The 12,606-nt window shown below is 43.1% G+C and overlaps 1 protein-coding gene across 1 annotated transcript in view; it reads left to right on the top strand.

Moving 5' to 3' along the window:
• Positions 1-12,606, top strand: part of Osbpl10 (oxysterol binding protein like 10) — a 270,528-nt gene that overhangs the window by 185,630 nt on the left and 72,292 nt on the right. Inside the window, exon 5 of the mRNA XM_026406121.2 lies at positions 10,769-10,979. Within this exon, the coding sequence (XP_026261906.1) occupies positions 10,769-10,979 (211 nt within the window). The remainder of the gene's footprint in view (positions 1-10,768; positions 10,980-12,606) is intronic.

Raw genomic sequence — 12,606 nt, 5'->3', positions numbered from 1 at the left:
CGGTTCATGGACATGGGTGGTACTGGTAGACTTGTATAGTGGAGGTGAGAAGGAGAGGGGAGGAGAAGGGCTGCTGTCTGCATTTGCCCTTAGGCTAAATGTTGGGCTCACTATCAGATCCAGAGCTTTAGGTGGGGAATGTTCCTCCTTGACCCATTGGGTTCTAGGGACGTCATAACTAGCAAGATTCAGGTGGTGTTGGGTTTCCTTATGTTTATAGGGACCCCAGAAAGTATTTCCCCTTCTTGTTCCTGGAAACTTTTAGGAAAGTGCTTTTGTTCTTTGAGAGCTCCTGGATCTCTGTTTGCTTCCTTATCACCAACCCACCTTTCCTCAGGGCTTCCCTTCCATCGCTGGGTGCCATCTTACCCCCCACAATAGGACCCACCCCAGCTTCCACACTTGATCCTCCATCCTCATGAAGGAAAGCACTTAGTCTTAACTTGCTTAAATTTTATTTACTGGATATGGAAACTTCCTGACCTCTTTTTTTTTTTTTAAACTCCATTTAAAGGAGGCATGTGAACGAATTAAGACAGTGAAAAACTGGTTTTAAGGTTTTTCTCCCTGTGAAATTTTTTTTTTTTTTTTAGGAAAAATGTGGAGAATAAGGACAGTTCACACATTAATGAGGAAGTACAAATTACTGCAACTTTTTTTTTTCCCCTAGTGATGAGCTGGCGGTATTAAAAAGCCTTAAAACATGTTAAATACCTTTAAAGCCAGCAAATCCTCTTTAAGAAAATCATTGAAAACTTATGCTAAGAATTTAGCTACAGAGAAATTGGTTGAATGGTTATTTGTCAAGGAGAGTTAAGACATCACTATAATGTCCAGTGGTACAGAATTGACCAAAAATTTATGGTATACTTATGTGATGGAATGATCTGCATTATTTCAAATAGTACTATAGAAATTTACTGACATGGTTTGTAGAATTAAAAAGTGTTATATGCACCATGATGGTGTGTAACAATTTTATTAAAAGTACAAGTTATATAACTACATATGAATATAGATTCATAACAAGTTCATATCCCAAAATGTTAATATTTCTTATTTTGGGCATGTTATGTGTATTTTATTTTCTTTAGTATTACTTTTTTAGTTTAAAAAATAATTAAAAAAATTTTTTAAAATGAGCACGAAATAGCCTGTTCCAGAGAACAGTGTTTACGGAAGCCCTGGCTCAGGGTATTTTGTGAGGGAGGCCAACCTTGTGTCCAGAAAGTGTGTTCTTGATCCACATTCAGGATCATGTTTGGATTTATATCTGGGGGAGGCAGAGAATGTAGAAAAATGAGCAGTGAATGCAGGGTCATGTGCTCATTCCTCCTACTCAGAAACCTTCTGTGAGGCTGAGGCTTTTCCTTTGACAGCAGCCTAAGAGATTATTTCGTTTGTATCTGGCTCCCTTTGTTACCAACACGTTAGCATTCATTATTGATGCATGGAATTAACAACTTCTAAACTTTTGTGTAGATGTTGTAGAGGAGTTCTTCATTCTTAGTTGGGACCCCTCTAACAGAAGGCAGATTAAAGCAAAAATTCAAGGCCATGCGTGTATGCTTTGTATCATAGGCGGTAGATACTTGGAGAAATGAGTAGGTCTCAGGGTGGCTCTGACCTCAGGCTTCAATGCCACCCTCTTCAGAAAAGGGACAGGTATGGGAGGTTGGCAGGTGCACAAAGTGCTCAGCAAATGAGAGTAAGGCTTGTCCTGCAGACTTGACTTGGTCCTGTCCTTAGTCCATAGTGACTTTGCCGACCTCTTCCAGGTACAGAGAGGGAGACATCTTGACAAAAGGAGAGTTCCTTCATAGCTCTAACTTTCCCTTACCAAAAGGCATCTTCAACTTGGAGAGCTGCTTCTAGTCTATAGTTTCTAAAATAATCAGCTCGCCATAATCCTTATACCCAACAGGCCTATTTTCTCAGTGGCATAGTCTAATCTCCTACAGTGGCATTTGGGATGGCCTGTGTGGTCTCCTACACCATCTTCCATTACTCAATTCTGAAAACACTACATGCTCTGCCTCAGTTTTTCTTCTAGAAAGAAGTACATGAGAATAAGTAATAGAAGTTACATTGAAGGAACTTTTGTTCTAAAACCAGGCTCTGAGCTTAGGGGTGTAGCAGCGGCAGAATGCTTGCCTAGCATGTGCAAGGACCTAGGTTTTATCTTCCTACTGGAAGAAAAATTATTTTTCCTTAATCTCTTATACAACGTAGCCATTAAAATGAGATCTCTAGGGGGCTGGGGTTGTGGCTTAGGCCTAGCATGGGGTTGTGGCTTAGGCCTGGCATGGGTGAGGCACTGGGTTCAATCCTTAGCACCACATAAAATAAAGGTATTGTGTCCACTTTTTTAAATCTACAACTAAAAAAGAAATCTTAAAAAAAAAAAAAAAAAACTCTAATGGTGCTGTGGAAAGGCATCCAGTACGTGTGTGTGGTTTGTTAGTGCTGCATTAGGAAAGGACCACAGAACCTTACTGTCTCCCAGATCTGGAGGAGTGAGGTGTACAATTGAGTCATTGGCAAGATTGGTCACCCTTCATGATCATGAATGAAGGAGCTACACCAGCCCTCTCCTTGGCTCATAGATGGCCCTCTTCTCCCTGCATCTTCCCCTCCTCTTTCTTCTATGCTGTCTGGTCCAAATTTCCTTCTTAAAAGGATACCAGTCACATTCGAATGGGACCTGCTTTAATTAGCTCGATTACCTCCATCGTGACACCCCCCCCACCCTGTCTCCAAATAAGTTCATATTCTGGAGATATTGAGAGGGCTTCAACTTGTGAATCTGGGACAGGAATGGGAGGAGGCTACAATTCAGTCAATAGCTCTCTCTCTCTCTCTCTCTCTCTCTCTCTCTCTCTCTCTCTCTCTCTCTCCTTAAAAAAAATGCAGCAGCTTGTGCCTGTAATCCCAGCTGCTATGGAGGCTGAGGCAGGAGGATTGCAAGCTCAAGGCCAGCCTGGGCAACATCATAGCAAGATATCTCTTAAAAGATATTTATTGAAGTACTGGGGATTTAACCAAGGGCACTTTACCTCTGAGCTATGTCCTCAACCCTCCCCCCACCCTTTTTTCTTTTCTTTTGAGACATGATCTCACTAAGTTGCAGAGGCTGTCAAACTTGTGATCCTCCTGCCTCAGCCACCTGAGGGTTTATAGGCATGGGCTACCATGCCCTTGCAAAATGAATTTAAAAATTAAAAAAATATTATTATAGAGAATCTCAAACGTAAAAACATTCGAAAATATTGAATCTCCGTGTTCCCATCAACAGCTTCAGCTCCCCCTAAGGCGGATCACTCATCCTTCCTCCCTCCCTTCCCTCAGTGGACTATTTTAAAGTAAAAACTAGTCATCATTTAAAGCAATACAAGTTACTTGTAAAGGATGATCTTTTAAAAACCTGAGCATTATTAGAGCCAGAATAACACCAAATGACAGTGCTTGTCTCTGGGATGTGGGATTACAGGTAATTTTTACTTCTGTCTTTGTAACTTTGTTGATGGAATGAGCCAGTTTTGTTGTCAGAAAACAATCAAACAGCTGATTTCCAGGTGGTGAGAGAAGGTGACTTGAGGGAATGAGGGACAGTGGAAAGGACAAAATTTTGAGGCAGGAAGTAGTGTTGTGCTTCTAGAATATATGAAAAAAGAGGAAGAACATAGGATCGTGAGTCATGGTGTTTAGGGCACAGCATGGCACAGAAGGTCTGAGGACCAGCACTACCTTCCACAAAAATGAAGCTTTGTGACCTTGGCAAGGTCACCTGGCCTCCCTAAACTGTGGTTTGGTATCTGCAAAAGGAAAGAACTGGACTTGACAAACCTGTAGGGTTAGTTTGGTTGTGAATGTTCAAAAACGTGAACATTTTCTTTGTGACTTTATTAAGATAAAATTTGCATTTCATTATCTGCAGTGTGGCATTGTTTTAAAGCTAAAGGTGAGAAGTGATGGGTACATTTTTAAGAAATAGACAGGCCATCACTTTTCAGAAAGTACTTCTGTGTGTGTACATGTACAATTCAGAACACCCTCAACAGCGTGGGTTCATTTATAAACAGCCACTGAAACTTCTTGGTAATGTTCAGCACACTCAAGCTTCAGAAATCTTGTGTCTCTGGACTAGGATTTCCACCACTATTTAATTTCTGTCCCCCTCATCTCATGATAAAGGCCAGCTGTCAAAATATTGAACTTTAAAAATGCCACTAGCCTGCCCTGCCTCCCAGGCATGGGGTGGACAGAGAAATCCTGGGGTCGTGGCTCAAGTCATTTAGTAATGGTCAGCCTCAGGAATGACCCTGTGAAGTCCACAGCCAGTGGGGAGTGATCTAGAAGACAGTGCAACACCTGGAAATGATGAATGCTGCTCTCCTGACAAGTTTCTGAAAGGAAGAATAGATTCTGTTAGCAAATAGATTAATGCAGCTTGCCAGTTTGATAGCTTATGAAGCAGCCTTCAACTTGGAAGTGAAACGAGGGTGTGTGCACATAGACACCTTTGAAAGGAAAGTCCTGAGGCTTAAAAAATGACTTCAGACTGGAGACAGCCCTCCCTACTCAGAGGTGGGGGCAAGATGCAGCTGGAGCCGCCTGCCAGGTGATCCTGCCAACGCCAGCACCTGTCCCTGAAGGCTAGAGACCCTTGCCCCACTGAGACTGCAGGCATCAGACTGGGGAAGTGTCCGTTGTCCCTCAGGCCATGTCAGCTGGGACCAGTGGAGGCTGCCGAGGTAGAAAATAACCAAGCAGATCAGAAGAGCGCCACATCAGCTCTGAAATTCATTTGTCATTGAAACCACAGCCTATAAACACAGGCCAGGACCTGTGCTAACCCTAAACATGTGACTGCCAGCTTAGGGAAATTCAGATAGGACCCCAAGTCTTTTAACCAAAATGCCTGGGACACAATAAAAAATCACCAGTCATCTCAAGAACCAGGAAAATCACAATTTGAATGAGGGGAAATAATTATCTGACATTAAAACTGGAACCAAGCACATGTTAGGCATGGCTGTGCTCCAGTTCAACTATCTGCACTATCTGTGGCTGCTTTTAGGCTACTCTGACCAAGCTGAGGAGTCATCACAGAGACCATAGGGTTTGCAAAGACTGAAATATTTACTCTCTGGCTCTTTATAGAAGTTTGCTGAGCCTTGAAGGAAGCTCATTGAAGACCTAATAACCTTTTTTCCCCCTTATTTACCCTTTTTGTTTCCTTTAATTCATAGCATAGAGTGGTGTACTCCTTATATCGGTTGTGTCCTCTTTCTTATCTTTGATAGTTCTTTGGGCATAGCCTCATCTGTTTAGCTAGAAGCCCTCCTGCTTTGGAGTTGGACCCCTTTTCTCCTGGTCATCTTGTCCCTTATTGCAACTGTCATGCTCTTAACCCTGCTCAGAAAGGTGGGTTTTGAAGATCTGTGCCCTAGATGGGGTTCTTCTTTCTCCACTCACTTCATCAGGCTTGAGAAATACTGGGGAGTTATAAGATGTTTGGGGCTGATCTATACAGGGTTTTGTTTGGGGATATGGGAAGCAGTTTTTCCAGGATATGCAGGACTCTGTCCATAAGCTGCTCTTTGTAGCTAGTCATTCCAGATACATGTTGTTCCAGGAGATAGAATAAGAGGCACAGTCTGGGAAGTGTTGGGAAGGCTGAATGTCAGCCTAGCACAGAGGTTTGGAGAATTCTGGCCCTTGCAGGGTGGAATGCTGACAGTACAGTCAGTTGATAAGAGAGAGTTGATTTTATCTTTCAAAGAGCACCATCTCTGCAGGGTGTTGCAGTGTCTCTGAGGGAGGAAGGCAAGGTCAGAATATGGAGAATTGGAACTTTCGTTTCCAATTGGGGACTTCATTAGGATTAAATAGTGACCTAGATATAGCAATTCAGAACTGGTGGAAACTAGGCAAGGATTTTGAGGCAAATCAAAGAGTTTTAATGTACAAACTGCTATTCCCTAAAAAGAGTTAGTGAATGCTCAAGAAGTTAATGTAATCATCAAAACATTTCTGGGGCAGTCTCCTGGAAGAGTAAAATAATGCTTATGATGTTAGTGAAATAGGAAAGTCTTCCTAAAAACAGTAAGCTACATTGGGGTGAGTGTATGTGGTTTTAGTTCTTAAAACATGGCTTTTTAAAAAAAAAAAAAAAAAAAAAAAAGCTTTTAAGCTATTTGGTCAGGTAGATTATCCACAGACCTTCCCCCATGGCCCAGAGGGGAGACTTGGCCGGGATTCAGAAATTCCACCAGACTAAGGAGAAGTGCCCAACCAAAGCCACCTCAGACTTTCATGCATTGTTTTACTTCCAAACAAGATGGATGGCAAGGAGTTACTGCAGGCACCAGGAAACTCAGAGGCTCCTAAATACAGGATTAGGAATCTATGCCCATGAGGTTCCTTATTCCTGATCTTCTAGACATATGGATGAGCGACCCAGCCTGTATTTGGTGACATCCAGCCTGTCATAACTGGACTATTCAGATCCCTCTAAAACCTGCACCAAGATTTTGCAGCTTGGGCAAGTCAGAACAAAGGAGGCCCTTACCCCTCTGCTATCTCCTTTGGTTCTATGAGAAGGTTTAAACTCGTTGAGCCGGCTGTCTTGGAGTGCTGGCCTTTGCATCTTGGTTTCGGCGTCTTTAATCTCCATGCATTCAGTCCTGTGATCTTATTTTGTAATGCACGTGCTGTTGTCTGTGCTGTGGGAAATGGGCCAGAACATCATTTCCCCGCTCCCTGTGAGGTTTCCTCATTTTGAAAGTTTCCTCATCTATGAAGTTCAACTTGACCTACATTTAGTTTTTCATACCTTCTGAGTGTCAACACTGAGGTTGTATCTTTGACATTGAATTTGGGGCCTCATTTGTGTTGCCTGTGTTACATTACAAGATGTTGGCACCCTTGACTGTGGAAGCCAAATGCCAGAAAGAAAATGAAGTCTCTGCTTGCTCTGTTCAACACGGTGGCTGAAAAATGCTGATGTGCCTTGGAGGAAGTATGGGAGGCCCTGATTTGGAACTTACCTGAGTGAAGCAGGAAATTCAACATTTTTGTTGAGGGCTGTAGTTCACTGGTGAAGGGCTGTGCTTAGCTCTTTGTTGCTAAGCCTGTAGGTACCTTGAAAGTGGGAAAGGAGCCTCTTGGAATTTGCTCTGGGTATTTTGGGTGCATACAGCCTCTCAGTACCACATTCAGCTTAATTAAAATTAGATCTAGAAATAATTAAAACTTGTTCTTTCAAAGTCTAATGAGTCCTCTTCATCAGTGCCTCCCAGTCTGAGCAAATGAGAGCAAGAATAAATGTGGCATACATGTAGGCCAGGAAGCCTACATTTCTTTAAGGGTTCATTAAATTTCTTTTGGAGTCTGATAAGGTTAATATAAAGTGAAGATAGGCATTGTCATTAAAAACTAGAGTTGTGGCTGGGTGTGGTGGCACACACTGGTAATCCCAGCTACTTGGGAGGCTGAAGCAGGGTGACCTCAAACTTGTGATCCTCCTATCTTAGAAAGGACTGGTATAGCTGTGCACGGTGGTACATGCCTGTAATCTTAGCAGCTTAGGAGGCTGAGGCAGGAGGATTCCAAGTTTAAGGCCAGCCTCAGCAATTTAATGATGCCATTTCCCAAAATAAAGGGCTGGGCATGTGGCTCAGTGGTTGAGTACCTCTGGGTTCAAATCTCGGTGCCCCCTTCCCTCCAAAAAAAAGACTAGGATATAACTCAGTGGGAGAATGCCCCAGCACTTACTACCCAGCCCCCTCCAAAGAAAAACCAGAGTTCTGTTTCACATCTCAGAGGAAAAGCGGATGAAAATCATTTTGAGGAGATGTGTCCTGTGTGCCAGTCGATATGCTCAGCTCGATTTACCAAGAAAGATGTTGTAAACCATAAGATGCTTGGTTATTGGTCTCTTGCAGAGAGTTACTCAAGCGGGCACTGCTGGCATTTCAGGCACCAAAATGCTTCCTCCCATCCCCGTATTGGGCATTAAATTGTGTGGCACTCTTCCACTGAGCTACATCCCTACTCGTTATTTTTAATTTTTGACACAGGCTCTCAGTGGCCCAGGCTGACCTTGAACTTGTGATCCTCCTGCCTCAGCCTTGCAAGTGGCTGAGATTACAGAGGTGTGTGCAGCCACCCTATGCTGGCAGCAAGCACTGTTGTATATCTGAGCCGACCTGTGAGGCATATAGCACTCCTGGCCCCAACCCACTTGGGGCCAGCATTTGCCCCCTACCCCGACCCCTGTCATTGTAACTGCTAAAACTACCCAATTGCCATGTCCACATGCCTTTTCTAAAAGGCCATTCTGCTGTGGCACAGGCCATAGGCTCTCAGTAAATACTGTTGAATGAATTTTGGGCGAGCTGGTCCAGATCCATCTCTGGACGTGGGCCTCTGTTGCAATAGGAGAGAACACTCCATGAGCCAATTCTGTGTTTTTATTACCTCAAATTTACATAATAGCTTTTGCTTGTGAAATAACAAGAATTTATTCATACTATATAATTGGAGTATAGTTAGTTTTTTTGATTAAAAATGAATACATTCCACAGTTAATGGCTTGATTTTTAACTCACCTATTTTCTTAAGCATTATGGCATCGTTCATAATAGTCAAAACCATAATCTATTATGCGTTTCATCATTATGTCCTTTTTCTCAACACATCATCTTTCTAAGACAAGGTTTTATGGTAAGTATTTACAGAAGATGCTGACTCCTACAAATAGCTTGAAATCCACTTTTTCTTAACTGTTAGCAGTTATACTTGACTATCCGTGAATACACAGACATTTTATCTTCTTGAAATCAAACTTAACCAGGCAATATTTCTTGGCAAGCTTAAACTGATAACAAAGGTCTTGTTTTTACTAAATCTTTAATACTCTTATGCTTTTTGAGTATGGTTTCTGTGGACTTGGTGCCATGAATGGATTCTCTTATACTTCAGCAAGAGAATAGTAAGATCTTGGCTTATTCATTCAATAGATATTTACTGTGCTTGGGCTTCAGTGCACAGCACAGATAATGATTCCTTCTTTCACACTAGCAGAAGTGAACATAATAAGTCTAAGTTGGAAAGTGATAAATGCTATGGAGAAGACTAAAACCAGTAAGGAGGTTTGGAGCCCAAGCTCCTGGTACAGTTTGAAATGAGGTGGTTTGGAAAGGTTTCTTGAGAAGGTGATTTTTTTTTTTCCCCCTTTCCAGAAAAAAATCTGAAGGACAAGTGAATACTGTTGTGCCCCTCCTATGCTCTAGATGCTATTATAGGAGCCAGAATGGCTAGATATACCCTGTGTAATCTGCAATAAATAAATAAATAAATAAAATTCACAGGACCAGATAGTGGGTGTGCACAGTAAGATGAGAACACTTCAAGCCATGTCTGTGCAGCATGCTTATTAACACTGACCTTTAAGAAATCATTTTGATGTGATGACACCTGTGTTGGTAAACAGGTTTGTAAGGGAAGAACTTTTTTTTTTTTTTTAAGTCAGTGACTATACCAAATGATTAAAAAATAGCAGGTCTCCCTCCTCCACCCAAGAGGCTAAGCATGGAAGGAGTTTTGGGTCCAAGATCAGTGATCCTTATAGAATTATTGCTGCTTCTAGCTGGTGACACCATGTTGGTGACAAGGATCCTGGAGTTGACAATGACAAAATTGGAGATGTTGCTCCAAATTAAGGACGGCTTTTGTAGAAAAACTTGAATGAAGCCCTGAAAACAGGAGGCCAACCAGCTCCGTGACCTTGGGCAGCTCCTTCACTTCTCAGGACGACTAATTACGTGCCAAACACGGTGCTGAGCACTTTATGCACATCATCTTGTTTAATGAGATAAGTTGTAAAACATGAGGGGCATGAACTTCACACCATAACCATTAAAGTCCCTTTCTAGCTCTCCTTGGATTTCTTTGTCCTTTTTTTTTTTTTTTCCCCCAATTCAAAGACACAATTAGACTGAGCCTTACGATAAGCTTAGGATTTGAAGCCAAGTCACATCGTAAGCTGTGATGTAGGGCCGGGTCTAACATTCCTGGTTTTCCTTTCTGTCATCTCCCATGGTGATGCAGAAAGCCACATGGTGTGTGGCAATTTTTGGAGAGTGGAATGATTTTGCTAAGATTGTGCTCATACAAATACCAGCTCCAGATTTCACTTGCATTCTTTTTATTTTGGTAGATGGACAGCATATTTTATTTTTATGTGCTGCTGATGATCAAACCCAGTGCCTAACACATGCTGGGCAAGTGCTCTGCCACTGACCTATACAGCCCCAGCCCCTCGCTTCCATTTCTTTACCCTGAAATAGGACTGCCAAGGAGTGAAGAATTGGAGCCGGAGGGACCCGGAGGGAAAGCCACAGTGTGCCCAATGCTCCCGTAACCCTCTGTTAGAGAATGTCGAAAATGAGCACAGGACTTGTGCTCTTATTGTATTTCTTATGGATTACCTACTGAAGATCTGTAACATGACCAGCTCAGTTGGCCCTGTGCTCCCTTTAATCTCTGATGTCCTAAGTTTCTCTTTCAGCCAGAGTGCCTTTGATTAGATTTACCTGGACTGACTTCTCCCAGGCTTGCATATCTTGGCAAAGGACTAATGTGTGTGCAGCGATCCGAGTCAGTCTGGCCTTGGTCTCCCCAGTTCACCGGCGCTGGCTCTTCAGCCTGCAGAAAGGAGAACTTCCGCACCTCACTCTGCGCTGTCCTCTCTATTTTGTAGATGATGAACCAGGTGGAAGGGCAGCAGAAGAACCTGGTGCATGCCATTGAGTCCCTGCCGGGCTCTGGCCCCCTCACTGCCTTGGACCAGGACTTGCTGCTCCTGAAAGCTACCTCTGCGGCCACCCTCAGCTGCCTCGGGGAGTGCCTCAACTTGCTACAGCAGAGCGTGCACCAGGTGGGCCCATCCAGCCACAAGCCGGGGCCCTCAGGTAAGACCCCGGGGCGTTACCTTGTTTGGGATGAGGCTGCCCAGCCTGTGTGTGTGCATGCATATGTCCCCCTTTCTCCACTATCCACCCAGCTCTCCTTTTATCTTCATGTGTCTCCATCCTTCCCTCTCACTCCCTCCCAGTTTGGAATTTTTTTCCTTAAACAAATTAGAACATCCTATGAATAATTTAACATGTTGCATGAGCACTGTGGGCCACCCCACAGACTCTCTGGCCTCATACTGTATGTCTTGTTCCACTTGTGAGCTTGGCACTTGGCATCTGTCTTTAAGATCCATTCCTGTGCACCCTCTGGTCCCTATTTCCATGATGTCTGACCACCAGGTTCACCACCCAATGTTGCCGACAGACACACGCAGCCTCCAGCTCTATGCTCTGCTCACCCCCCTGTAGCAACATCCTTGGCCAGGTCCCCTTAGGGATCTCTCTGGAGCATGGACCAGAAGCATCTCTAGTTCTTTATCCAGAGACCATGGTGTTTCCTTGAGATGCCTCAGTCCTTTAGGAGGGGGACCTTATTAATCAATCAATAAGCAGACATAAAGATGTGTGTGATAAGTAAATTTAAAAATGTCAAAATAGCTTGAGCCTTCGTCATGACACACATAATCAAGTCTTATTAACGGAACAAGAGATACCTTATTGAGCTTTTGCATAAGGGTCCGTCCATTAATGAGGAGATAAGCTAGCATAGGTGATGAATAGTAAAGTTGCTGGGAGTGCTGGTCTTCCTATCTCAAGATTTCCTCAAGTGCTCTTTGTCTTCCATTTCATGGAAGATTAAAAGGCAAAGTTGGTTTTTCAGAGACTGGGAAATTTGAATTTCTTTATGTGACCGACACCCACTGCCATTAAATGAGTTGTGGTCCTACCTGTCTTGGGCCTTCGCTTCCTGGTTTCTGAAAGCTTTACAAAGAAGTTTTTGTCTCCATCTTTTGGATGAGATGCTGAGGATCGGGGCAGTTAAGTGATTGCCCAGGGCCCCCCAGCTGCGTAGCAGAGCCAAGACAAGACACAGGCTCCTGACTCTGTGGCAGACCCCCCCGCCCGGTCCTGGGTCCTCCAGACTGGGGCTGGAAACAGTGCCTTGCATCACAGTTCTCTTGGGGCTGATATGTTTATTTTTAAAAAATAATTCTAGGCTTCAAAAAAGTTGCAAGAATAGTATGGAAAATTCTCTTACATACCTCTGCAAATTCCTCAAATGATGCATTTTATGACATTTGCTTCTTTATCATCTCTTCTAAATATGAAGTGCATGGATTTTTTTTAAACCAGGTTGCAAAAGTGATAACCCTTCTCAAATACTACCATGTATTTCCTTTAAAAAGGATACTGCCCTATATAGACAGCCTAATGATCAGAATTGGTGAAACAACATGAATATACTTCTATTCCCTCATGAACAGATCCTACTAAATTTGCCATGTTTTTCCCTGGCATTCTTTAGGAACAGGAGGAAAAAGCTCTGGTGTAGGATTCAGTCTTGGGGTAGATCAGTGTGAGTCTGGGAGAAGAGTGAAGGAATTCAAACCTGGTTTCCTCCCTTTCCTCTCCCTTATCAGCTTGAAAGAGTTGAATAAGGAGGCCTCAGCCAGACTCCTTG

This window comes from Urocitellus parryii, chromosome 3 (genome assembly GCF_045843805.1).
Source record: "Urocitellus parryii isolate mUroPar1 chromosome 3, mUroPar1.hap1, whole genome shotgun sequence".
NCBI lineage: Eukaryota > Metazoa > Chordata > Mammalia > Rodentia > Sciuridae > Urocitellus > Urocitellus parryii.
Note: the sequence above shows the minus strand (reverse complement) of the source record. Positions and strands in the feature narration are given on the sequence as shown.